The 24,134-nt window shown below is 45.7% G+C and overlaps 1 protein-coding gene across 3 annotated transcripts; it reads left to right on the forward strand.

Moving 5' to 3' along the window:
* The first annotated feature begins 580 nt into the window (after positions 1 to 580).
* On the forward strand, positions 581 to 23,872 carry RCC1L (RCC1 like). 3 transcript variants are annotated; one of them, XM_049803501.1, is made up of 13 exons: positions 581 to 923; positions 2,391 to 2,520; positions 5,056 to 5,184; positions 6,061 to 6,127; positions 7,256 to 7,307; positions 9,683 to 9,767; positions 11,326 to 11,507; positions 12,986 to 13,070; positions 14,150 to 14,323; positions 15,632 to 15,717; positions 17,295 to 17,345; positions 21,332 to 21,529; positions 23,510 to 23,583. In XM_049803501.1, the coding sequence occupies exons 1-12, from the start codon at positions 639 to 641 to the stop codon at positions 21,380 to 21,382; spliced, it is 1,377 nt and encodes a 458-aa protein (XP_049659458.1). In that variant the 5' UTR covers positions 581 to 638; the 3' UTR covers positions 21,383 to 21,529; positions 23,510 to 23,583. The 3 variants fall into 3 exon arrangements, with proteins under 3 accessions (XP_049659458.1, XP_049659459.1, XP_049659457.1); XM_049803502.1 differs by having other exon boundaries at positions 21,359 to 21,529; XM_049803500.1 differs by lacking the exon at positions 21,332 to 21,529 and having other exon boundaries at positions 23,510 to 23,872.
* Positions 23,873 to 24,134: the final 262 nt, after the last annotated feature.

Raw genomic sequence — 24,134 nt, forward strand, 5'->3', positions numbered from 1 at the left:
GGCGGGTTTGGGTTTTGACTGGGTCTGGGTTTGGGTCTAGGAGTAGGCTGGGTCTGTGTCTGAGCCCAGGTTAGGGTCATCTGGGTTTGGATTTGGGTTTGGGTCTGGGTCTGGGTTTGGGATGGAGTCTGGGTCTGGGTCTAGGCGTAGGCTTGGGTCTGGGTTTGGGTGTGGGTTCCAGTCTGGGTCTGAGTCCGGGTCCACGTTAGGGTCTGGGTTTGGTGCTGGGACTAGGTTTGAGATGGGTGCGGCGTAGGGTCTGGGTTTGGGTCTAGTTCCGGGTCTGGGACGAGGTTTGGGTCTGGGTTTGGACTTTGGTGTGGGTGTAGGTCTGGGTCTAGGTTTAGATTTAGATCTAGATCTAGGTCTGGGTCACTGTCAGGGTCTGCGTAGGGTTGGGGCCACCCGCTGCAAAGGGCGGCATAGCCCCTTTAAGACAAGACCTTCGCGCGCCTCAGCCCCCTCTCCCCCCGTCCCCCCCTCCGCCTCCCGGGCCGCACGTGACCGCGGCGGCGCGGCCGGGCGCATGCGCGCAGGGGGTGTTGAGCCGGCGCGCACCGCCCGCCTGCGCGGAGGTCGCGGGTGAGAGGTCGGCAAGATGGCGGCGGCGGCCTGAGGGGCGCGGGGAGGCGGCGGCGATGTGGTGGGCGCTGAGGGGAGTGCGGCGGCCGCCCCCGGCCCTCCGCAGGGGCCTGGCCAAACCGGCGGGCCCGCGGAGCGTCCGCCAGCTGAGGGAGGCCGAGGAGGCCGCCCCGATCTTCCAGTACGCGGGGAAGGCGGCCAAGCGGAAGGACCGCGTCTTCGTGTGGGGCTTCTGCTACTCGGGCGCCCTGGGCGTCCCCAGCTTCGTGAAGCCGGACGTGGGCTGGAAGAAGCCGCGGCGGATCCAACCCACGCCCTACCGGCTGGAGACAGAGGAGAAGGTGGGCTCGGGTCGCGGGTGGCGGCTCTGTTAGGTCGCGACAGGGCGGCGTTAGCATTGCTTCTTGGAACAGCGGTGCACCGTCTCTGTCCGTGCCAGTTAATCTGGGCAGGTTTCTTTTCTCGGCTTTGAAAAGCATTAAGTAATTTGAGTTAAAGACTTCGGCGTAATTCTTTTGTTGTTGGTTGTTTGTTTTTTGTTGGTTTTGGTTTTTTTTTTACTGACGTAGTGGTATTAGGGTGGGGTTTGGTATAAGTAGAGTAGCATGCGGTTTGGGAAATATATATTCGTTTGTCAGAGGCGTAAGAGAGCAAGAGTGTGAACAACATCTGTCAAAGAAAATGGGGCTCGTTTTCAGCGGCTTTAGTGGCTACTCTCACCTTTACGAAATTGGAACCTTGTGTTGAAAATCATATTATTCTTTTGTCTGTGTGTTTCAGGCATCATTCTCTGCTGTCCAGTTCAAAGAAGGTCCGAGCTTTTATACTGGTTTTTTTTGGCAAAAGGAGTAGAACAGGGGAATGTTATTCTCTTAATGTCTCCTTGTGTTTGTTTTTTTATTGTCTATTGCTGATACAGGTCAGCAAATAGGTCTTCCTGTTGTGTTTGAATGGGTCCAAAATAATGCAAAAATAAAGATGTATGCACGCAATAACACAACTCTAGGGCAGTCGCGTTGGACTTGAGTTCATATCATTGTGCTTATCGGTGAAGAGTATTTCTGATCATTTTTGCAAAGACCATACATACTGTAAATTTGGGCTGTATTTGGATATAGTTGTCATGGTTTAACCCCAGCCAGCAACTAAGCACCATGCAGCCGATCGCTCACTTTGCCCCCACCCAGTGTGATGGGGGAGAGAATCAAAAAAATGTAAGATTTATGGGTTGACATAAAGACAGGTTAATAGGATAGAAAAGAAAGAAAATAATAATAATGGTAATAATAATAATAAAAGGATTGGGATGTACAAAACAAGTGATGCACAATGCAATTGCTCACCACTCGGTGACCCATGCCCAGTTAGTTCTTGAGCAGCAATCCCCACTCCCCCCAGCCAACTCTGCCCCAGTTTATATATACATACTGGGCATGACGTCCCATGGTATGGAATACCTCTTTGGCCAGTTTGGGTCAGCTGTCCTGGCTGTGTCTCCTCCCAACTTCTTGTGTCCCTCCAACCTTCTTGCTGGCTGGGCATGAGAAGCTGAAAAATTCTCGATTTAGTATATAAACACTACTTAACAACAACTGAAAACATCAGTGTGTTGTCAACATTTGTCTCATATTAAATCGAAAACATAACACTATACCAACTACTAGAAAGAAAATTAACTCTATCCCAGCCAAAACTGGGACAATAGCTTAATGAAGGATGAATGCTGGTGAACAAATAACATGAGGTGAAACTTGTTTTTCTAAGCCATAGTTTATAACTGAGTGTTGTGGTTTTGTTTGTCTTCAAAGATATCCTCTGCTGCCTGCGGTTATGGATTCACACTGCTGTCATCTAAGACTGCAGACATCACCAAAGTGTGGGGCATGGGGCTGAACAAGGATTCCCAGCTTGGATTCCAGAGAAGCATAAGAGATCGAAGTGAGGATTGAAGTGTGTTAAAGACTTGTAGGGTGGCACTACAGGATACATGTGATGTGGGAAACTCCGTGTTAGAAGGCATGAAGAATATCCAGGAGGCTTTGATACAGAGTGTTAGGCTATACTTTTTTTTTTTTCTCTTTAAAGGGGTCTTTTTTTGGAACTTAGCTGTGTGTTTGTGTGGTTTGTAATTGGTCACGGTATGGATCTGTTCTGTGCACGGCACTTGCATTCTTACCTGGATGTAACTAAAGCCTAAGTAACTACTTATTCTGCAGAAGGGTGTGTGTGTGTTAAGGTGTTGCTTTGAATCTCTATAGTTTGATGGTAGACAATGTAGTGGACTAGTTAATAAAGCGATTTTGGCAAGGTGGTTCTCTCACTTCTGTTGCCTTTGCACCTATAAACTAACCTCCTTTCCCACAGAGATTTTTTTTTTATCCAGTCAGTTAAGTTTTTTGTGAAGCTGTAAGGGTTTTTTATTTTAATACCGAATTGCATTTTGAAAGAAAAACATGTTATTCCGTAATTCTGCCTTATACCGGGCTCTCAAACACGTTTAAGATGATGATTTCTGTGCAGAACATTGCCACCTTCCACCGAAGAGAGATATGAAAACACAAACTTAATTCCTTTATAGCATGGCTGTCTCTAACTGTTTGAAAACATTCCTTCATAAACAATTGGGGAAAACAATGTTAAAAGCAATTTTTCTCTTTGTAGTGTATAGAGCATAATCCATTGAGGTATCGTGCATCTGATATGGGCAAAAGATTAAACTTGGTGGAGAAGCAGAACAAAATTGCAGCTACTGTGCAGAATGCTGAAGTTTACAGTGGTGCTGCTGTTGTGCATTGCTGCTAGCACACTTTGCATGCAGCAAGTGTGCTTAAACAGCAGCTGCAAAATGAAGGGTCCACAGAAACCCAGTTCACTCACTTCTGCTTTTAAAGGTTTCAGCTCTTACGCTGTCTTGGTTCAGTACATGCTGATGGCTCAGGAGTGTCTTGTCATTTTCTTGTTTTTCATCTGACCTGCAGATTATTTTGGCCAGAGAACCCAGAAATAGGTTAAATAGTTTTGCAGTTAGAGCCCCCTCCTAAGTGAGAGAGTGTTCAGTGTTTGGTAGGATCTGTTGAAGGTGACATGCAGATCAGTGGGGTTGCTACTGCTCTATGTTTAACTTCCTACAATGACAAGCTTCCTGTTGGATGTGCTGCTCGTTACTCGGTTTTACAAACTTATTTTGGTACCTGCTAGTCCCAACACTGTGTCCCTGTAGATGCTTCATTTCCAGGGGAATTTTCAGCCTTCTGACTTTTAGATGGTTGTATTTCATGCTCTTAACTTCAGCTGTTTCTAAGCTAAACTACTAATACTTCACTCTCCCCCTCCTCTTCCTTAGCCACCTCATTGCCTCTTTTCTCCAAAATCTCTCAGATATCAGTGATGATTACCACAGATCCCAGTAGCTTGTGTCACTCTGCTGGAAGGAACAGAGAGAAGAAAAGGTTTTTTGCTTTGTGACTTCCACATCCCTTTAGGCAGATACAAACTTTGCTGCCTTTCAGTTCGTGCTGTATTGCATGGCAGGCTCCCACCATTTGCAAACAGCCAGTTGTGATGCCTGTCCTCTCATCAAGTAGTGCCTTACTGTTAAAAGCGTATGTGTAGTTTTTCTGGGTTTTTTGATCTGAAGTCAGTGAGAACTAGTTAAAGCACTGTTACATGTGAGCAGAATACTGCTTTGGGTCCTCTGGGATTTGATTTCACTTGTTACAGTGGCTTTCTTTGATATCAAAGCTTTTTATCTCCCCTTAACCTTTTCCCTAGTACCGATTTATGTTTTTCTGTTCTTTCCCCCCCCCCCCCCCTTTTTTTTTTCCCCAGTTGGCTGTAACTGATTACATATTCTTCAAATTACTAAATCTTCTTTTTCTAGTACAGCCTGTCATTTTCTTTCATAAACATTAGATCTCTTATCCCCTATGGAGCCAGGCCAGCTAATGTTTCTTGCATTCCTTTTTTCTGAAGGGGCCTTTAATCTACTGTTCTTTAAATATGAAGCCCTAAGATATTTTTTTTTATTCACCTTTCAGGCTGTCTTTTTGTGACTGCTGCTGTTGTACCTTGTTTGCAATATCTCCAGTTGCACAGAGTACTTAGTTTGTGCTTGGTGTTAAGCTCTCTGGTAAACCAGCCTTATTCACCAAAGTGGTTGAGCATATGGCCGAAAGCCTCAGTTTCTCAATTCTGGCCACCTGAAGCCTTAATAACATTCAGCCTCTGGATATGGTGGATTTTTGATTAGGCAGTGATTATTGGCTTCAACCATCCCTATGGCTTTTAACTTCTTCCCTCCCTCAATGAATCCCAGTCAGCTTTTTACTTTGGTTAGTATCTTGGCTTTCTAAAATACATCTGCTTTTGTAACAAAATACAAGTAAGTGTGTGTATGTACAATAGGATCGGCAAATATATGATGAATTTGCTTTGTGGAAGCTACTGACTTTAAATTTCTCTCTCTTCCTTAAGCTAAGGGCTATGAATATGTCTTGGAACCATCGCCAATTCCATTACCACTGGAGAAGCCACAAGAGACTCGAGTCTTGCAGGTGTCCTGTGGGAGAGCCCATTCCCTGATCCTGACAGACAGCGAAGGAGGTACAGTATCACTTTTGCTGGTGACAAGGGATGCCTGACTATGCTTTTATTAAAAGCTCCAAAAAAGATTGTCTTCTGTCCTTTAGCACTAGACCCCAGATGGGCTGTCTGCACTCTAAATGTGATGCAGGTAGCTGTTGGCCTTTTTGGGATTGCTCCCAGGAGGGAGAGCCCTGGGCTGATAACCATGCATTGAGCTCTGCTTGGCTCAAGCTGTAAATGTGTTAGAAGCTTTTTCACAAATGTTGCAAAATATGGTTTGTTTATCTAGCCCCAGGCCTCGTTTAAGCGTAGCCTATTTGTCTTGTTCCGTCAGACATGTTTTTGAATTCAGTTTTGGATGGCTATGCCAATACTACTGTGTTACTTTCCCATTGAAGCCCCAGAGTGCTACATTAATAAAAGTGATTAATTAATAGGCCTTTATACAGAAGATCCTGTTCATGAATTGACTTTCTAGGTCTCTGGGAATTCTCTGGTGCAGTGGCTTCAGTGCTGCGCTGAACGATCCAGTGCTACTTATCAGTGGGTGAGCTGGTTGGTTGGTTGATTTAACGCTCCTGTGGGAGCACTGATCTATTTCTGAGTCTCCTTGGCAACGGCAGGATGAACTAGGCAATTACTGAAAAACAGCCAATGGGCTCCAGGTACTGCTACTGTGCTTGCAACAGTATCGCTGGGTTATTGTTGACGAAAATGGATTCAGTCACTTGAATTTAAGTGGACTTGGTTTGAAGAAAGCTTATGCCAATTTTTACAGTACTGTGTTCCACCTTTCATACTGAGGACTACATGAAAATATTTTGTGTACCTGAAAAGAGGCTTTCAGGGGATTGGACAGTAATAAAACTAGTGTATTTTATCATTGTTTTTCAGTTTTCACAATGGGGAACAATTCTTATGGGCAGTGTGGCCGGAAGGTTGTTGAAGATGAAACTTACAGGTGAGAATCCAAAGATTCTGAACTTCCTTAATGTTAAAAACATAATTGCATGAAAACAGCACTACAGAAAAGCCTGGAGGTGGGAAAAATCTGGTAGTGTAAGGATGCCATTTAAGATTAAGGAGTTGGAGAACAGGCTTTTATGCTGCAGGCGTCTTATAAATGGCCTGGCTTTAAACCCAGGCTGGGCGCTAGCACTGTTCTGACCACATTCACAAAAGACAGAGAGATGTCAGCATTTGACAGTTTTCACAGTGCATAGTGAGAAAACCCAACCTTCATAAATTGCTTGAGGTAATTGGTGTTAGTAGTCAGTCTTTCTCCCTTTAGCCTCTCAGAGTGCAGGTGCCATTTCTGAGGGTGTTAGAAATGGATTTAATGATGAAAGAGGCATCCTTTTGTTGAATCTCTTTGCTGTAACTGCCTTTGAATCTGCAGTGCTTTTCCTTTACATGGTTTTTGTGGGCCACACCAAAGCATATTCTCAAAATGCTCTGTAAGATAGTAGTGATATAAGTGGATAGTGGGAATATGTTGAAAGTTACTGATTCCCTGGCAGGCCCTAGAAGAGATCTTGCTCATTGCTCTCTATGATCCAGAAGACTTGGCCTGTAGAGTTTAAGAAAATAGCTGTAACTTAGCTAGCTTTTTTTTGCCTTGATACTGGAAGTTAGTCATTAGATTGTTCAGAATTCCTGGTTTTGTGAAAGAATGACATGGATGTTAACATTACGCTGTGCTCTGCGGTATCTGGTTAATCTCTAGTTAAGTGAAGTGTTTATATAGGTGCTGCAATATTATCTAGTGTCTGTGCTCATTCTAGACTAGGGAACGTGTTTGAGGATTGCTCCCACACCTGATTCCCATGAGAGGTTATATTTAAAAAGTGACAATTCTTGACTTCTTAAATAAGAGTATGCAAAATTACTTTCCTTCTTTGTGCAGTAATTTTACAGTGGAATCATGCTCTTTGAACATACAAGAGAACATGTGAAAGACGCTCTCTTCTTCTAATTAGCCAAGTGGCTTTCAGTAAAGGCAGGTCTACCTTCACGTTTTTCAGTTGCAGTCCTCTGAAATTCTGTGTGTTGCCTTTTCTATTCTCGGTGGTTGGTTGGTGGTGTCCAGTGAAAGCCATCTAATTCATCAGCTGAAGGAGTTTGACAGCAGAGTTGTCCAGGTAAGAGGATCATCTGAACTGAATTCTGAAGGTGGACTGCAAACTGGCTGAACAGCTGAGCTCAGAGGGTGGTAATCATTGGCACGGAGACTAGATGAATGCCAGTAACTAGTGCTGTATGCCAGGGGTCAATACTGAGTCTGATCCTGTTTAACATTTTCATTAATGATCTGGATGATGGGACAGTGTACCCTCAGCAAGTTTGCAGATGACATAAAACTGGGAGGAGTGGCTGATCCACCAGAGGGTGGTGCTGCCATCCAGAGGCTGGAGAAATGGGCTGACCTGAACTTCATGAAGTTGAGCAAGGGGTAGGGCAAAGTCCTGCACCTGGGGAGGAACAGCTCCAGACACCACTATATGCTGGGGACTGATGGGCTGGCAAGCAGCTCTGCAGAAAAAGCGCTGGGGGTCCTGGTGGACCCCAAGGTGACCATGAGCCAGCAGCATGCCCTTGCTGTAGAGGAAGCAAATGGAATCCTGGGCTGCATTAGGAGGAGAGTTGCCCGCACGTCAAGGGAGATGGTCCTTCCCTTCTATTCAGCACTAGTGAGGCTGCGCTCAGAGTACTGTGTCCATTTCTAGGCTCCCCAGTACAAGAGAGACATGGACATACTAGAGAGAGTCCAACGAAGGGCCATTAAGGTGATGAAGGGACTGGAGCATCTCTCCTGTGAGGAAATGCTGAGTGAGCTGGGACTGTTTAGCCTGGAAAAGAGAAGACTGGGGGGGTGCGACTTGGCAATGTGTATAAATACCTGAAGGGAGGGTGCAAAGAGGACGGAGCCAGGCTCTTTTCAGTAGTATCCAATGACAGGACAAGAGGCAGTAGGCACAAACTGAGACACAGGATGTTCCCTCTGAACATCAGGAAACACTTTTTTACTGTGGCTGAGCACTGACACAAGTTGCCCAGAGAGGTTGTGAAGCCTCCCTCCTTGGAGATAGTCAGAAGCCATCTGGACATGGTCCTGGACAACCAGCTGCAGGTGGCCCTACTTGAGCAGGGGGGTTGGACCAGATGACTTTCAGAGTAATTTTCCAAACTCAGCCAGTCTGTAATAATTCTGTAATGACAAAAAACCCCCAAAACCCAGTATGCAAATCATTCAGTTGAAGCTCTTTGAAATGATGAGGTGATCTACTATATGGTTGCTTATAAAAAGCACAAGGTGGCATTTTGTTCCATGCCTCTGCGAAGCAGTTCGAACTGGCAATGCAGGGTCTGAACTTACTGAGGAATTTGATGGGAATACCAATGCAGCATTTGTTTGCTCAACTTGTAGATAACACCTGCATGGCAGGGAGGTTGTTCTGATGCCTCATCTCTTCCTGTCCTGATTTCTTGCTCTTGTTCCCCTTTGTCACTTTTATATCACTTGGGAACTGTTTTATTTTGAGTTTTGTCTTCCCCATTTCAAAAGCGAGCTGTGAGACTGTCCACCTAGACTAGCCAGCATTTCCGTAGGGCAAGTTTCTAGGAGAGCAAGGGACTGCAGAGCAGCATAAATGCCACTGAGTCTGTACATGGCTGCAATATTTCCAGGCACAAGAGCCATTTGCTAGTATGTCTATGCCGCTGTAGCAGTACTCGGCGAGCAAACATTGCTCATTTCCGTGCAGCATCCTAGAAAGCAAGGGTCATTCATTTAGATCCACGTGATGAGAGTGTGCCATGGTACATCCTAATGATGTTTTGAACTAGGCTTGTAAAGTTCTGTTTGGATTTTTCATTATTTTATTTTTTTCAAGGTGGTTGAATAATTGGTACCTCTTTGTACTTTGATGACAGCAGTTATGTGCTTAATATTCTTGGTAGTCACTCTCTTAACTTGTGTATTAAATCCCTTTAATCTTTGGCTAATTTTTAATGTCTGCTTTTGAAGATCTTGGCTTTAATTCATTGCAAGCCTGTGGCAGACATGATTGCTAGTTCAACATAAATGTTATTTTGAGAACAGATGTGTTCCTAGAGCGCTTACATGGCAAAGAATCAATAGCAGTTTGTAGCTGCCGTTGAGAGCCATGTGGTAGCGCTCTGGGAAGGGAGATCTCTTATCTACTCTTTGCTGTTTTATTATGTTGTACTGCTGAATTGAGTTTTCTGTTAACTAGGCCTTGTTTTGGATCTCAGAACAAACCAACTGCAGCATCACTTTCCACAAAGAAACTTCTGCTGTTTTCTTGTGCTGTATCATGCTATTCTTAGCCTTGCCTGTCTGTAGAGCTGTTTGATCAGGAGAAAAAGGTCAAAATCTGAGCTGATGGGCATTGTAGAGGTTCATTGCTCAGTTTGTCTGCCAGTAATGCTTTGTTAAATCGATTCTGAACACATGACTTTTCCTGACCAGCTCTGACTTTTTGTTTGTGTGCAGGTTGTCTGTGGGCAGGACCACAGTCTGTTTAGAACCAAGAAAGGTGGGGTCTATGCATGTGGATGGGGAGCTGATGGACAAACAGGTAGGAGCTCAGCTCAGCTTTCATTTCAGTTGTTAATGGATGCACGCATAACCAAATCCAACAGGTGTTAAAACTCAGATTTATTCTTCAGTAAAAAGTTAGTTAGAAGTCCAGTAACAGTTTATAAAACCACAGGCTCAATGATGTAAAGAGACTTAATACTACACGGCCAATTTAAGAATCCCCAAGATTTAAAGTGATGGCTCCAAAACGAGTGTATCACTCACCTAAAAGCTGAGGGCTCTCTCCCTCGAGGAGTTACCTCAGGCGGTGCCCCAACCCGAGGGGGAGTCCCTGACTGCAGACCTGCTGCTCCCAGGAGGACTGATTCCAACATCCTCTGGTGGGACCCCGTTTATACCCCTGTCGAATCTGACCTGTGGTCATTTAATCCTGTTGGCCAGGAGGGTCACCTCAGTGTACCTGGTGCATCTTGATTGGCCAGTTCAAATTTCAACCTGCAGCCTCCAGGGTGTCCTTCTGCTTCTCCCTGCCTGGAGAAGTTTTGTTGCCTGCTGACGGAATGCGGGGCAGGGGGAATGTACTGCCACATCAGTGAATCGATGAATATAGCAAGCTGTCCTAATCCAGAGCTTGTGATGTATATTTGTCGTGCATGTGTGGACAGAAAGGGGGTAGTATGTTTCCAGCTGTGTGCAGATGTTCTCAATACTCCTGTGTAACCAAACTGAGACAAGCGAGTTCATTTTTAGAGGAGCTTTAGGATGCCACGCTGGCAATCCAAGCTTGCAGTCTGAGGAGAACATGTCTATTGTTTAAAGCTTGTGAGGGGATGTGGAAATGGCATGGGAAGGTTAGCTCCCTGGTTCTGTGCAGGCTTTGCCTTCCCGATTCTCATTTCAAGGTCTGTTTTGCTTCTTGTTCCTTTTGAACTGGCAGAGACCTTTGGCAGCTACTGCTGTCTTAGCATGAGATCTTTGGCCAGGCCCTTCTTCTGGTGGCTTCTGCTGTCAAAGAACTTCCTCACAATCCTTCCTACTGTTTAGTCCTTCTGCTCCTGAAGCTGGGTTCTTCCCGTGGTTCTTTTGTGCGGACCTACTTAGCCCATCTTGTTTCTCTCATCTACATTCTGGCCTCTTTTCCAGGCAGCTCTTTGTCATGTAAAGTCTTTACTTCCCAGCCTCTTTTGTCACTTCACCTGCTGTTGGCTAAACTGATTGCAGTGTGCTGTCACTCATGGCTCTCCTTGCAGAAGACAGGATGCAGCCTGTTTGTGAAACTTCACCTCTGTTGGGATATCTGCCTGGCTTGCTTACTGATCTCTCAAACACTTTGGTCCATGCAGACAAGAGGGATGAGTGTTTTCCAGGTGTGATTGTATAAAGTTGTTTTGTACTCTAGAGAGGTAGCTTTGGCTAGTAGAACTGGTGTTTGTGGCTGCTTGTCCATTGAAGCTGGTAGTTAAGAGATATGGACAGAAAGATTTCTTTTGGAAGAAGGGCGACTGGGTTAGAACATGACAAAATGGTCCTATGTAGGTGTTAAAAGTATGTCTGGAAAAAAATTCTTTATCATCTCTTTACTTTTTTCCTTTCAGGTCTTGGACATTACAACATCACCAGTGTTCCTACTAAGCTACATGGTGACATTGCTGGAGTAAACATTATCCAGGTCTCTTCCTATGGGGACTGTTGTCTGGCTGTTTCAGATGAAGGAGACATCTTTGGTTGGGGGAATTCAGAATACTTGCAGTTGGCGTCTGTCACAGAAACCACACAGGTCAGTTGGCCTGGGGGTGTGTTTTTACATGTTTCAGTTCAGCTGCTGTGCACAGAGTTAAAAATTACACAATTCTCCCTGCTCTGGGTTCTTTTGACAGCAGTATAAATCAATATAAACTAACACCACTAGCAGGCCTGTTTTACCTATGCTTACAAAAACAATCTGTCTGAAATGTTTGTATAGCTTTAGGGCACTGTGTTTCCCAGCTATTGATAGGCAAAGGCTTGTGTCATCTCACCCCAGTTTGTTAGTCTGTTATAAAGGAAGAGTTCACCCCATGTTCTTCTTTCCCCATTCCATGGACTTTGCACCAAATTGAGATCCAGCTCAAGTGCTTCTGCTGGTTTCAGGACAGAAATTAGTCTTTTGGCTGGCTAATCTAGAATTTTGAGCGGTCCTGCTTTGAGCATGGTGCTGGTGCAGATGACCCTCGGAAGTCCCTTCCAATCAATGTGTGCGTTGGTGAATTTTTCATGAACAACCTTAGTAGGTTTATAGCTGAGTCCTAAACAAATCCCAGTGTCTCACAGATAAAAGTTTTTTTGAACAAACTTATGTGGGGCAAAATTATAGTGCTGACTTGACACTAAGCATTGTAGTACTGAGGTAATTAGGCAGATGGTCTCCTCTTACACTTAGTGTAGGAAGTGGAGTCAGGGAATTAATTAATGCTGAAGCTATTCTTGGCAGAAGGCTAAGAGCAGACAGTTTCATTAGAGTGGCTTCAGTAAAATATGTACCTTTGTTTCCCATGCCTCTCCTGATGTATCCTTAATGTATGTAGTTCTAATTACTGAGACCTGTAAGGCCTGAATACAATGACCAGGCTAAGTAACGTAGTAGTTTCCTGGCTGGGTGCTTGATGGAGGTCAGAGGGGTTTGAAATGGATGAATGGCATGTTTGCCAAAGCAGGAGTTTTAGGTACAATGTAGATAGAGTCCAAACTGCGGAATAGCAGAGCTGGATATTATTTGTGAAATCAGAGGCCACTGTTTACATGTTTACATGTTTACGTGTGTCAAGCTGTGCAGGTTACTGTTGTGTTGAACTGTACCAAATAAGAGTGATTTTTCCCTAGTATGTTGAAAAATGCCACTGCAGACCAAATTTTAATGATCTTGTCCATTGTGAAAACTTGCAAATGTGCTTACCTATTGACTTTTCCATTGTGTCTGACTTGGGGGGGCAAGGGGTATAAGCAGACATTAAGCATTCCCAGGTTTATTGCCATGCACGTAAGCTTTCCAGTGGGTAACTTCTTCCACTATGTCCATATTCTCAGCCTTAATGAATTTTGTGTTGTTTTTTTAATCTTGGGAACTGCATTCATTCTGTTATTCAGGCAATAAAGGTTGTCTATATTAGGAATTCAGTGTGTGTAAGCTATAACCAGAGCTAGAGAACAAGTTAAAAATGTGTGTCTAGTTTGCAGTTTACTGTCTCTAACAGCTAATTCTCTTGCAACCTCACACAGGTGAACGTTCCCAGACATTTGCCATTCAAGATTGGAAAGATAAAGGAGGCTGCATGTGGAGGGACTGGCAATATTGTGCTAACGGGTGAGTTTGCTTTTATAATCATCCTCTTCAGTGCAAGGCCATGCAGTAGGTGGATTGTAACATCGTGGAGCAAGCATCTTGTTTACTGGAAACAGGAAAGTACTGTCTGTTACGAGGAAAGCTGGGAGTCTGAGAAACCTGTGATTTAAGAATGTACTAGGGAAGTTGTTTTCACTAGCTGCAGAGCATTGCTTCCAGTATGTGCTGTTGTGAGCACTTACGCAAACTAGAACAAGGGCATGGTTGCTGCTTGCGGTTCTGATCTCGTTTGCTGATCACACAGGCCATGTGTGGCCTATAATGAAGATGGATATAGGGAGGAAGTAAGGCAACACTTGAGAGAAAGAAGAGCCCTTCAGACTCAATATAAATCTGACATGTAAATAAATCTTGATAAACTAGGCCGGAAAGTAGAGAGTTCTGAGAGCAGTGAAACTCCGCAGCAGGCTTCTTCGCAAATGCTGCTTTGGATTGCCAGTGGCCAGGGGAGCACAGTTTGAAAGTCACTGAGTAAAGGGATGAGGGAGGGGATTGTACTACTTTTTATGAAGGATCATCTCAGGGAAGACGTTCATATATATGTGATGTGGTTGTTGTGATGACAAGACCTTTGAGCTTCTAGTGTGAAGGGAGCGGAGCTAGCAGACGCAGCAACTTACTCTGTCTTATGCTGTTCAACTGCTGCCTTTCCCAGGCACCTAGTTTAAGGCAGAATGCCAGGCCGAGTGACTAGCCTACTGCGGGTTTGGCCATGCCTCAAAGGAAAAAGCGGTGATAATAAAACACTCAAGCTCTGTCCCATCAGTCAGTAAGCTGAGGTATTTTATCCAGCCCACACTGTGTTGGCGTTATTTCCCCATGAAAGTTTTGCCTGTGAAGCTTGATCTGCTTCCACAGCTTAGGAAAAAATTAAGGCATTTGGATGGGAACGCATTGTTTGCAAATTTTAAATAATCAAAAGGTGCTAGACTGCTCTGGGAGAAAGGAAAATATCCCTTTGGATCTGATTAACTCTTGGACATGGCATGAATTTCACAAGCGCAGACTTTCTTACAGAATGTATTCTTATTGTAATACAGAAGAAGGAAATGTTTTCGTCTGGGGATATGGGATTCTTGGGAAAGGACCAAACCTAATAGAGACAGCAGTGCCAGAGATGATCCCACCCAGTCTTTTTGGCTGGTCAGACTTCAATCCGGACATCCGTGTTGCTCACGTTCGCTGTGGACTCAGCCAGTTTGCGGCACTTACAAGTAAGTTTCTAGTCCTACTGTTGTGGAGAGGTCACATTGCTGTATTATTGGCAAGCAGAATCAAAAAAAAGTCCCCATCTCTCTTTAAACTTAGAGCACACTGGAAAGCAACAGGAGGGCTGGGCAGCACGTTTACAAGTGTCAGCATGTCTAACATAGGTACTGCGCTAACTTATGCTTTAATTAAGAAAGTGTTATTCTTCTAAAAAAACCAAAAAATTTCTCTCAAACAGGAAACCTGGGTAGGTTTCTTCATTTCCTTGTACAGAATAAGTCAGGCAGTTGCACTTTAGAAGCAGCAGGAATTTGTGTGATAAATGAACAAACTAAAACTGAGTCTAAATTGGAGCTCGATGTCAGGGCTCCTTGGCTCTTCTGACCAACTGAGTTAGCAATCTGAGGTGGGAAGACCTACACATTTACACTGGTATGTAGACCCTGTGCTTGATACCAGCCTTTAAAGGAAGTTTTGAATTTCAAAGTCATTTAAAAATGGGCAGCAGAGGGCAGCAGCACAGAAAACCCGTGTACTTGAATAGCTAAAATAATAGTTTACTAATGAAAAGTGCCAGGTGTCAACATGCTTGGCCCTTCTTGGGGAAGTGGTATGCGTGACGCTACTGGCCTGGTTACAGGGTGCTTGTAACTGGTTTCCCCCTGGCATTCAGGAAGTGTTAGAAGCTGCATTCTGATTAGTTGTACTTACGTTATAGATTGTGTTTTGATTGTCTCTGCTGTGGGGCTGATCTGAACACTTCTGAAATCTACATGTTTTGCTGAGGAGTTTAAAACTCTCCAATTCTGTTGAACACAAGTTTTTTCTTTTCCCCAGTTGTCATTAGAAGGTCACTTCTGTCAGGCAGCTGAATAACCAGTCCCCAGGTGATGGCCTGGGACAGATTTTAACTGCATTGCTTACCCGATTTGCTGTGGTGATAGCTGATTGGGTCAGCTGTAATTGTCTAACTTCCAGCAGAAGTGATTCACTTCACCACAAATGATTCCCTGGAATCTCTTCTGCTGCACTCTTTCTTCAAATAAAATTCCAAAGCAAGAGCTGCAAGAGGGGGAAGCAAAGACTTGTGCCCAGAACTTGCTGCTTGTCCTGCTCATTAGGCATCATTTTCCCCAAGCACAAGTACATTTATTGTACTTGGAACTAAACTCGATGGCTTTCATACTGCATGTATAACCCTTTATACTCCCAGAAGCACTGTAGCCACACTTGCCAGCATGATAAATAGAATTCTTCCTTTTTAATGACTCTGCCCTCTTTTATTCCTTTTATTCTTTTTTTTCCCTGTACAGACAGAGGAGAACTGTTTGTATGGGGCAAGAATCTAAGAGGGTGCCTGGGAACTGGAAGAATGGAAGACCAGTATTTCCCATGGAGGGTAAGGATGGTAGTATTAAGGCCAAGACTATATTCTTTAGCTAGGCTTTGTTATCCTGAGGGCAAGAAACATCATTTGCTCTGTAGTTTTGTTGAGTAATTTTGAAAGAAGTGGAAGCCTAATAGCACTGTGGAACTGCTTTGTTTTCCAGAGGTCCTTGCGTAGCCTGCTTAGCGATGGAGGTATTCAGTAAAACTTTTAGTCTGCTATTTCAGTATCGATTTCAGATCCCAAAGCAACATCTGGTGCTGTGCCATCACATCTGAACAGTTCTTACCTCGCTCCTGTCCACAGTCTTCTACCTGCTACCCCTTGCTGCCTCTTCCCTCACCTTCTAACCTGCACTTGCTTTTGCACGTGCTGCAAAGAAAACCACCGGTACTGGTCATCTGAGCCGGAAGACTTGTGTTACACATCTAAATTAGGTGAACATTTTGGTCATGGTGGTCAGACTATAGTGGCAGCAGGTCTACATAGGAGTGGGCTTCCTGCCCCTGCTCCTCTTCCAAGTCAAGCAGCTATGGTGGTGGGTCACTGGACTGACTGTGTAGTTACAGTAGGAGATCCTTAGCCACTGAACTGTTTTCATAGCTGTTTCGCAATGCTTACAGTTCCACTCCCTTCTCTCACACGGCTCTGAGAGCCAGACTCTGTGGGTGTAGAAGAGTCTTTGGCTCTGGAGTTCAGCACTCAGCCTAACAGATGTTCCCAGTCTCCATGAAGGCCAAGTAGGAGAGGAGGGAGGCAGTCAGTTGGACCACCCTGGAGTCCCTTTCCAAGTGTCTGAACTTGCAGTTAATGTGTTTGCCTAAAATCACACTGCTGCGGCTGAGTGGAATTTCTGATTTCACCAAGCATGGCACGTCCTGGTTTCCCTAAGTGTGGTCATTGAGGGTTGTGCTCTCTCAGATAGCCAGCTCCTGCCTGACACTACTATGGCAATGTACCAAAGCAAGGGCACTTACCAGGATACTTGTCTGTGACCTCCTGCCCTAGAACTAGCCATCTCTCCTCTCCTGTAGCTCTAAGGAAAAACTTGCGTTTGTAGACTCTGCTTTCCTTGAGTTTCAAGTCAGCTTTAAGTGAAAGAGCTATAACTACACTAGTCAGTGAGCTGGGTCTGCTTAGCATCAAAGCAAAAACTGCCTTAGGCTGAGTTGAGCTTTTGCCTCATTCCAGTCCTTGCTGATGAGAGAAGAGGCAAATCCTTGTGGTGCTTGGGCAGATCCTCTTCCCGCTGTCTGGATTATGCACTGTTTGGTCATGCTGTTTCTGCTGCTGAACAGATGGGCTGAGGCTACAGTCTCCTCACTGTCTGCTAGTGAGCCCTTTCTTTCTGTCCTTCCAAAGGTTTATGTGCTTCTGTGAAGGGAGAAGGGGAATATTTCACAGCTCAATGCACAAGCATGTCTGGTGCTGAATCTTGCTTTCTCTGCATTTTCAAGATGGTACTTTCATTGGTACAAGTCCCCGTGAAGCCAAGTGGCGTGTTAAAGCAGAAGGAGGATGAGAAATAGGAAGTATCAGCTGCAAAGTACCAGCTTGAGAAATAATCCACTCTTGTGTGTCTGATCCAGGTGACTGTACCCGGCGAGGTGGTGGATGTTGCGTGTGGAGTTGATCATATGGTAAGCATGGTTAAGTCTTTTACCTAGTAATATTGCTGGGCCTCAGCGCTGTGCTAAGAAGATGGGGGACTTGGTGATGAGCTTCTTGGAAAGGAAGACTCATTCCATGGAGCTAAGCAAGAAGTGACTGCGAGCAGAGCCAGCCACAGCAGTGCCTAGGTGCGTTGTCATCTCTGCATCATTGAAACGGTCCAGCCTGGCTGCAGGAAGGAAGTACGTTCCCCGAGGAGAGTGGAAGTGCAAGGAGTGCTCTGGCTACTTCATGATGAGCTCCCAAAGAGTCTGAGGCCCAGCCCACAGCTGGTGAGTCCCTCTGTGCCTAAGGATGAAGAGCATCTCCGTCAAGGAAGACTGTCATGACATGAAATCTGTAGCACAGGACAGTCATTTATGGACACTTTCCCTGTCACCAGCTCTGGGGTGTCAGCGTTAGGCTGAGCCAAACTATTTCTCAAGGGAAAGGGGTTCTTTTTATAACTTTTTCATGTGGGAGAGAAGTCATGCTGGCTGTTGGAGTCCAGCACAGCTGTCCTCAGTGTTCACCACCAGCTGCACTCTGCCCAGGCTGCTGTTCCGTGCAGAAGCTGGATGCACAGCCAGTGGCCTGGAGGCAGCGGTGTGCTCCTAAACCCCGGCTGTTGCAGGCTTTCCGCGTGGACTCTAAAGACTGAACACCCAAGGAACACCTTCGTTAAACCGGAAGAGTGAGAACTTGTTTGCAGGGGGAAAGTACTGTTAAATAAGACAGCATGGAAAGATGAATCATAGGCTGTCTATGCTGCTGTTGCTGTGGAAGGACAGATTTATAGTGCCAGTAGCAACCTAGCCTATTTATGGAGGTAGGCTGGAAACAAAGCTCCCTCTTGGCTACGTGCAGGGTTGGTGCTTAGGCAGTGGACATGAGCAGTGCTCCCTGCTTATCGAGTACTTTTGTCTTCATGTGCTGATCACGAACCACTGCCTTTGATTTTGTGGGGAGTCCCTGCACTCTTTCTGTCTTCAGGGGTATGGTGGCTCTCAGTTGCAAAGAGCCCTTTTAAATTAGGCAGGCTTTTCTGTAGTGCCTGGCAGGGGAAGGAGTCTTAATGGGCAAGAAGCAGAGCCTTGTTTCTTGGTACCTTAGCAGAGTAGTTGTGGTGAGTGTGTTTAGGACCCAGTAAGCTGATGGAGAGGGGGTGCAACAGCTGTATGTACCCATAGCAGGCGCTTATCAAATCTCACACTGAAGTGTGGGAAACTGTCTCCTGTGAAATACTCTAAACATGAGGCAGAGTTGTATCATTTCTCTCTGTGTGGGATACTTATACTGTGTAAATTATTTTGGCAAAATCTAACCTGATATGTTTTTAATAAAGTGATTATAAAGTCTTTATCAGTAGTAATGGGAATATTCTTGAGCTTGACTTCACACGTGAGCTGCTCTGTCTTGCACTCTGCATTTAAACTTAAGCATTTTGGTTCACACTGATCTGACGGGAAACCTCTTCTGCCAGCTGAGACACCTCTGCACCTGCAGGGATGATACTGTTGTGAGCTAGGCACTGTATCCACGGACCCAGGGGACACGGCATACTCACATTTTGGCTCCATTAGCTGAAATTCTGTATCAAATCTGTTTTGTAATTACCAAAACTCGGGGGGTAAACTCTACCTTTGATGAAATAAGGCTTGAAGGGCTTTGCTTAAAATATAGGAAAGGTGAAACAAAGTACACAGAAATAGAGACAGGTATATGAGTTGTTATTAATGTTGCTGTGTAACTGGTATTGCTGTGATGGGTTAAGGCAGAACAAGCAGAAGGCTACCATTAAATTGTGGCAGACCACTGCTGTGAATTCCCATTAAGTTAGCTTTAATTTATACCTTATTCTACATGTGACTTGGGCAACTTGAGCTGCCTAAACACATCTTGTTGGCTTCGTGAGTAGCTATGCCCTTTTAACATGAGGAAGCTTATTAAAGCATTGAAAACAAATATAAAATCTATGGTAGGAAAGGTGTTACAAACAATTCCCTTCGTGGATGTTGCTGTTTGAGGAGGGCTGCACGGGATGGCTGGTTAGTGCTGGGGAGCGCTGCAGGCTTTTAGCTGCTTGTGTTCAGAACTGTTTCCTGATGCCACTTGGGGCTGGGCCTTTTGGAGAGCTGGGATGAGAATTAATGCTGTGTTGTACGCAGTTGTGTTGCAGTCTTGCTGTGCAATAAATTGCAAAATCTGTGTGTTAATTAGATGCCAGCAAGGTCTTTAGCTGTAAATAGAAGTATTGTATGGCTTAATGCAGTGGGAGTGTTTGCACTTTGATTACAGTGGCTGTGGGCATTCTCGAGCACGCTGCTTGATGGGAGCAAGGTTAGTGGCAGAGAGCCTATGGTCCGGCAAACACCAGCACTGACCCATGTTTTGGTTAAGGTGGTGTGGGGGGCTTGACCTTGGCCAGGTGCCCACCAAGCTGCTCTGTCACTCCCCCTCTGTTGACAGGACAGGGGGAGAAAATATGATGGAAAGCTTGTGGGTTGAGATAAGGACAGGGAGATCACTTACTGGTTACCATTATGGGCAAAACAGACTCAACTTGGGGAAATTAATTTATTTCCAATGAAACAGCGGGATAATGAGGAATAAGAACAAATCTAAAAACACCTTCCCCCCCCTTCCCTTCTTCCCTGTTTCAACCTTTCAACTTGGTGTTTGCATGGTTGTTTCTTTCTTCCAGCTGCTGTTGCACAGTAACTTTTCCCCCTTCTTAAATACATTATCCCAGAGAAGCTACCTCCATCGCTTATGGGCTCGGCCTTGGCCAGTGGAGGGTCTGTTGTGGAGCCGGCTGGCATTGGCTCTGTTGGACGCAGGGGAAGCTTCTCACAGAAGTCACCTCTGTAGCCCCCCCGCTAACCAAAACCTTGCCACCCAATACAAGCAGGCATTGCTGAAATGATTTGATCCACAAGATCAGACTAGAGCGCGTCCAGAGCCATTAGCGAGGCCATGGCAGCAGTCATTTCATTATTCAGTGTCTTGCCCTACTTACTTAAAAAGTTAGGTATGGCCTGAGACCCCCAGGCCCAACACCAACTCCCAGTGTATTTGCGTTTGCTCAACAGTTATGTACAGAGGGGTCAGCGTGTGAAGTGGACAGCAAGAGCTTCCAGGGTGGTGACAAATGTAGTAGGACACTGTGCTGCCTGTCCTTGGGTGGGCAGAGACCTGCCTCCGGCAGGCTGCTGGGTGGGTGGCACAGATTGTCCTACCTGTGGGGTGGCTGTGTGGGTAGGATGGGCCAGCAAAAGCCTGAACAGGCAGCAGAGGCCAGAGTTGGATGTCAAATATATTATCTTTAACTTTTTTTTTTTAATCAGCCTAAACATAGGGCCTGATGAGGAAAACTTCTGGGACTGGATGTTTTTGTCCCCTCCATCCCTTCTGGGGCAGAGCTGAGGCCAGACTGTGCAGAAACCCAATGCAGCAGACCCTGTCTAATGAAAAGTGCTCTCCATAACCCTTATTCCCAACCATTGCTACCTCCTTTACTGTCAAAACCCAACCCTATGTTCCCCATCTATCAGCTGTTTGTAGTCTCCTTGGGTAAGAAACAGGCTCTACTTTTTCTTCCTACATAGCCCAAACCAACCCCATTTGTCCTGGACCACAAGCAGGGACTACCCGTGCACTTGTCGTGGAGCTATAGTCTGTGGCCGAAGTAGCAATGATGCGACCTGTGGGTGGGTTTGCTGCTCTCCTGCCCTGCCTCCGGCAAGTCTTGTGTTGCAGCTGAAGCACTGGTGGGATGCGCTGAGCTTGTGGTTACCTGGGCTGGAGCTGTAGTTCCCAGCTCTGCTTTTGCACCGGCAGGATCCTGGAAGCTGTGCTGGCTAAAGTTGAGCCCACTTTCCTCTGGTTGCTGGGGAAGAAGTCTGAGTGGCAGAAGGTTCCTCGGAGTGCTAACAGAGGGAAGAATGTCTGTAACGCCATGTTTTCTAATTGCCAGCATCATGCTGCAAATGTTGACATGCAGGTGGAAAAAGGTGGACATTCGTAGGCCCAGCTGCCCTCTGCATGATTGAGAAGTTGTGTGCGGGCTGTGCAACATCAGTGACAACGAACGGGAGATAGAGAGGAGCACCTCTGAGATGCAGCATCTTGGAGAGTCCCCAGCTGCGGTAGAGAAGCAGGCAGTGTTTTCCAGGTGAGTGCAACCTCTGAAGCAGGTGAAGGCTGGACACTGGTGACTTCTGGCACTCAGAGGAAGGCTCCTACCCTGCCTAAAGTCTTACAATTACAAAATAGGTTCACTGGCCTCAAAGTTGAAGAGGAGCCAGATGTGCCTTCAACCAAAGGCTCTGGTCCACATGACCACCAGGAGGAAAACACACTGAAAAAAGAGCAGAGTTTATTTTTAATTTCCTATCCTAGATCCCTTGGCCTTGTCAGCTGTCCTTGGGGGCTGTGCTACTCTGGTTTGTGTGCTGAGAGCAGCTCAGCCTATTTTATCCCCATGTTTTGAAGGGAGTCGCCCCCCCACCCCCACCACTGCAGACCCTTCCAACCCCACTGAGCAGCCCCTGGTGCTCCCTCTGGGTCCATCCCAGGTCCAGATGGTCTCCAACAGCAGGTTGCAAATTCGGGAACACAGAGACAGAGATGAGCTGGATCCAAATGTATTTGGAGATTGGTGGTGGGGCTTTTGGCTGTAAGAAAATCTGAGACTGTGGATGAAAATGTCCATGCCAGATCCTAATGAACAGCATTCCTGTAGCAGTGCCCTCCCCTGTACTGCTAGGAAATAACTAAGGCAAATGTTTTATTTAAGAAAAAAAAAAAAGGCTCAGTAAAATAGAAACATAAATACACTCTTCCCCCTCTGCCCTGCCACCCCTTAACGTATCAAAGGCAACCAAAACCTGAGCTTTTTATGCTGCCACCCCCATGACCACTGGGCCAAGACTATGCTGTGGTGTAATGACCTCAGGTCATTACAGGTATGCACTGTAAGGCAACTTTGTATTATTTTGTCCTTCAAAGTATGGCAAATTAGCCAGCCCAAAATATACCTGCATCCGTAAATATACCTGCAGCGAGGGGGATGGGTACAGGCCAGGGATGCACACAGGGAGCAGCTTAAATTAGAACTAAAATAACCTACTTGATTTCGCATTGATTAGCAAGCGTAATTTGCCCTCCAAACATCACTGCGGTGTCAGGTTTGGCTTAAAATAGCCTGAAAGCACTTCGGGACAAGACAATTGCATAGAGCTGTGTACATGTGCAGCTCCAAGCATGTTGGTGGTGGAGCAGGGCTGCCACACGTATTAGCGGCTTGGGGGGGGGGGTGGGTGCAGGAGGGAAAGGGTGAAAGATTCCTGCCCAAATGCTGGCAAGGGGCTGCTGGCAATTCCCTGTAGGAGAGCTGGCCCTGACATGGCTCCCGCAGTCCCTCGGCTGCCCCATGAGCCCCCCCATGGCAAGGCTGGGCTTCTCTATCAGCAAACTGCTTAACTGGGAATAAAACACATGAAAGCCCATAAGACAAAGATTATTTTAGGCACCTGCTACATTACAGCAAACTTTTTCTCTACAGCATCCTTCAAAAACAAGTGACTCAGAGAACTAATAATTAGCCTGAACCATTCAAAATACGCCTGAAATAATATTACTTTGTCATGACTCATCAGAATCTATTTTTGTAGCACTTTTTTGCAAGGGGCTGGACCCCCCCCCGATCCCCCCTGCTGAGCCTGGCCAGGTAAAGAAAAAATACTAAAAAACTTAGTGTGTGCAGTGTCTTAGGGGGGGGGTCTAGGTGCCAGTTAGCCTAAATCCTGCATATTAACCCCAAGACGCTAGTTGCTTTTGCAGGTAGCTGCAGGCAGTGCTGAGTTTGTATGGCAGTGCACGTGTTGATTTTAATTTTTTTAACCTCTTGAGGGAACACTCTGCATTAAGGCTGCATTCCAGATTAGCAATCCTACACTAAATTCTTACGTGCATGCTCTTACAGTTGACCAGAAGAGTAAAAAATGGCTTATGCTAAAAAGAAGATACTTTTCTTGACCACAGTTTATGTAGCTGAGCTGCGTCCCTTTAAACATCCAGTATAAATTGTTATAACTGTGACAGGTTGATGATACATCTAATTTCACTGGGGATTTTTTCTTGCACATTTCAGCCAGGTTCTTCAGCTCCTCCTTGCCGAGAAGTGTGTGGCAATGGCATTGCGCAGCTGTGTTGCTTAACAAGGCTCAGACAGCACCCAGCAGCACCTGCCCTAGAACAGTCTGCGAGGGGACGACGTTTCTCCCCTGCCCCTGTTGGGGTGCAGGGCTTGGGTGATGCCCCACCAGGGTCTCTGCTGGGGCCCTCCAGGCTCCCAGGCGTCTCATACTCTTCCCGTGAGCAGGTAAAAATTAAGTCTTGCAAACACACCAGCAGTATCCCACTGACTTCTTATTTTAAGGGAAGAGGATGGGGCAGGTTGGGCGGCTCCCAGAGCACAGCTGCAGGAAGAAAAAGATAGTGGCAGGTACCATCCCCGGGGGTAAAATACACCCGGTGGCAGGTCCAGGACACCAGAGAACCCTGGGGACATCTGCTGACCTTCTGAAATGGGTGTATGTAGGCAAAGGGCACTGGTGGGAGTAAGGCCCAGCATTGCCATAGGTTGACAAAAAAAAGCAAGCTACATCTTATAGACAATGCCAAGCTCTGCTTTATTTTCATCAGTTTGATCAGTACAAAAGCAGACAGCGTATGTTTCACTTTTTATTCTTTTTCATTTTAATTAACACTTTACA

This window comes from Accipiter gentilis, chromosome 6 (assembly GCF_929443795.1).
Source record: "Accipiter gentilis chromosome 6, bAccGen1.1, whole genome shotgun sequence".
In the NCBI taxonomy this organism is placed as follows: domain Eukaryota; kingdom Metazoa; phylum Chordata; class Aves; order Accipitriformes; family Accipitridae; genus Astur; species Astur gentilis.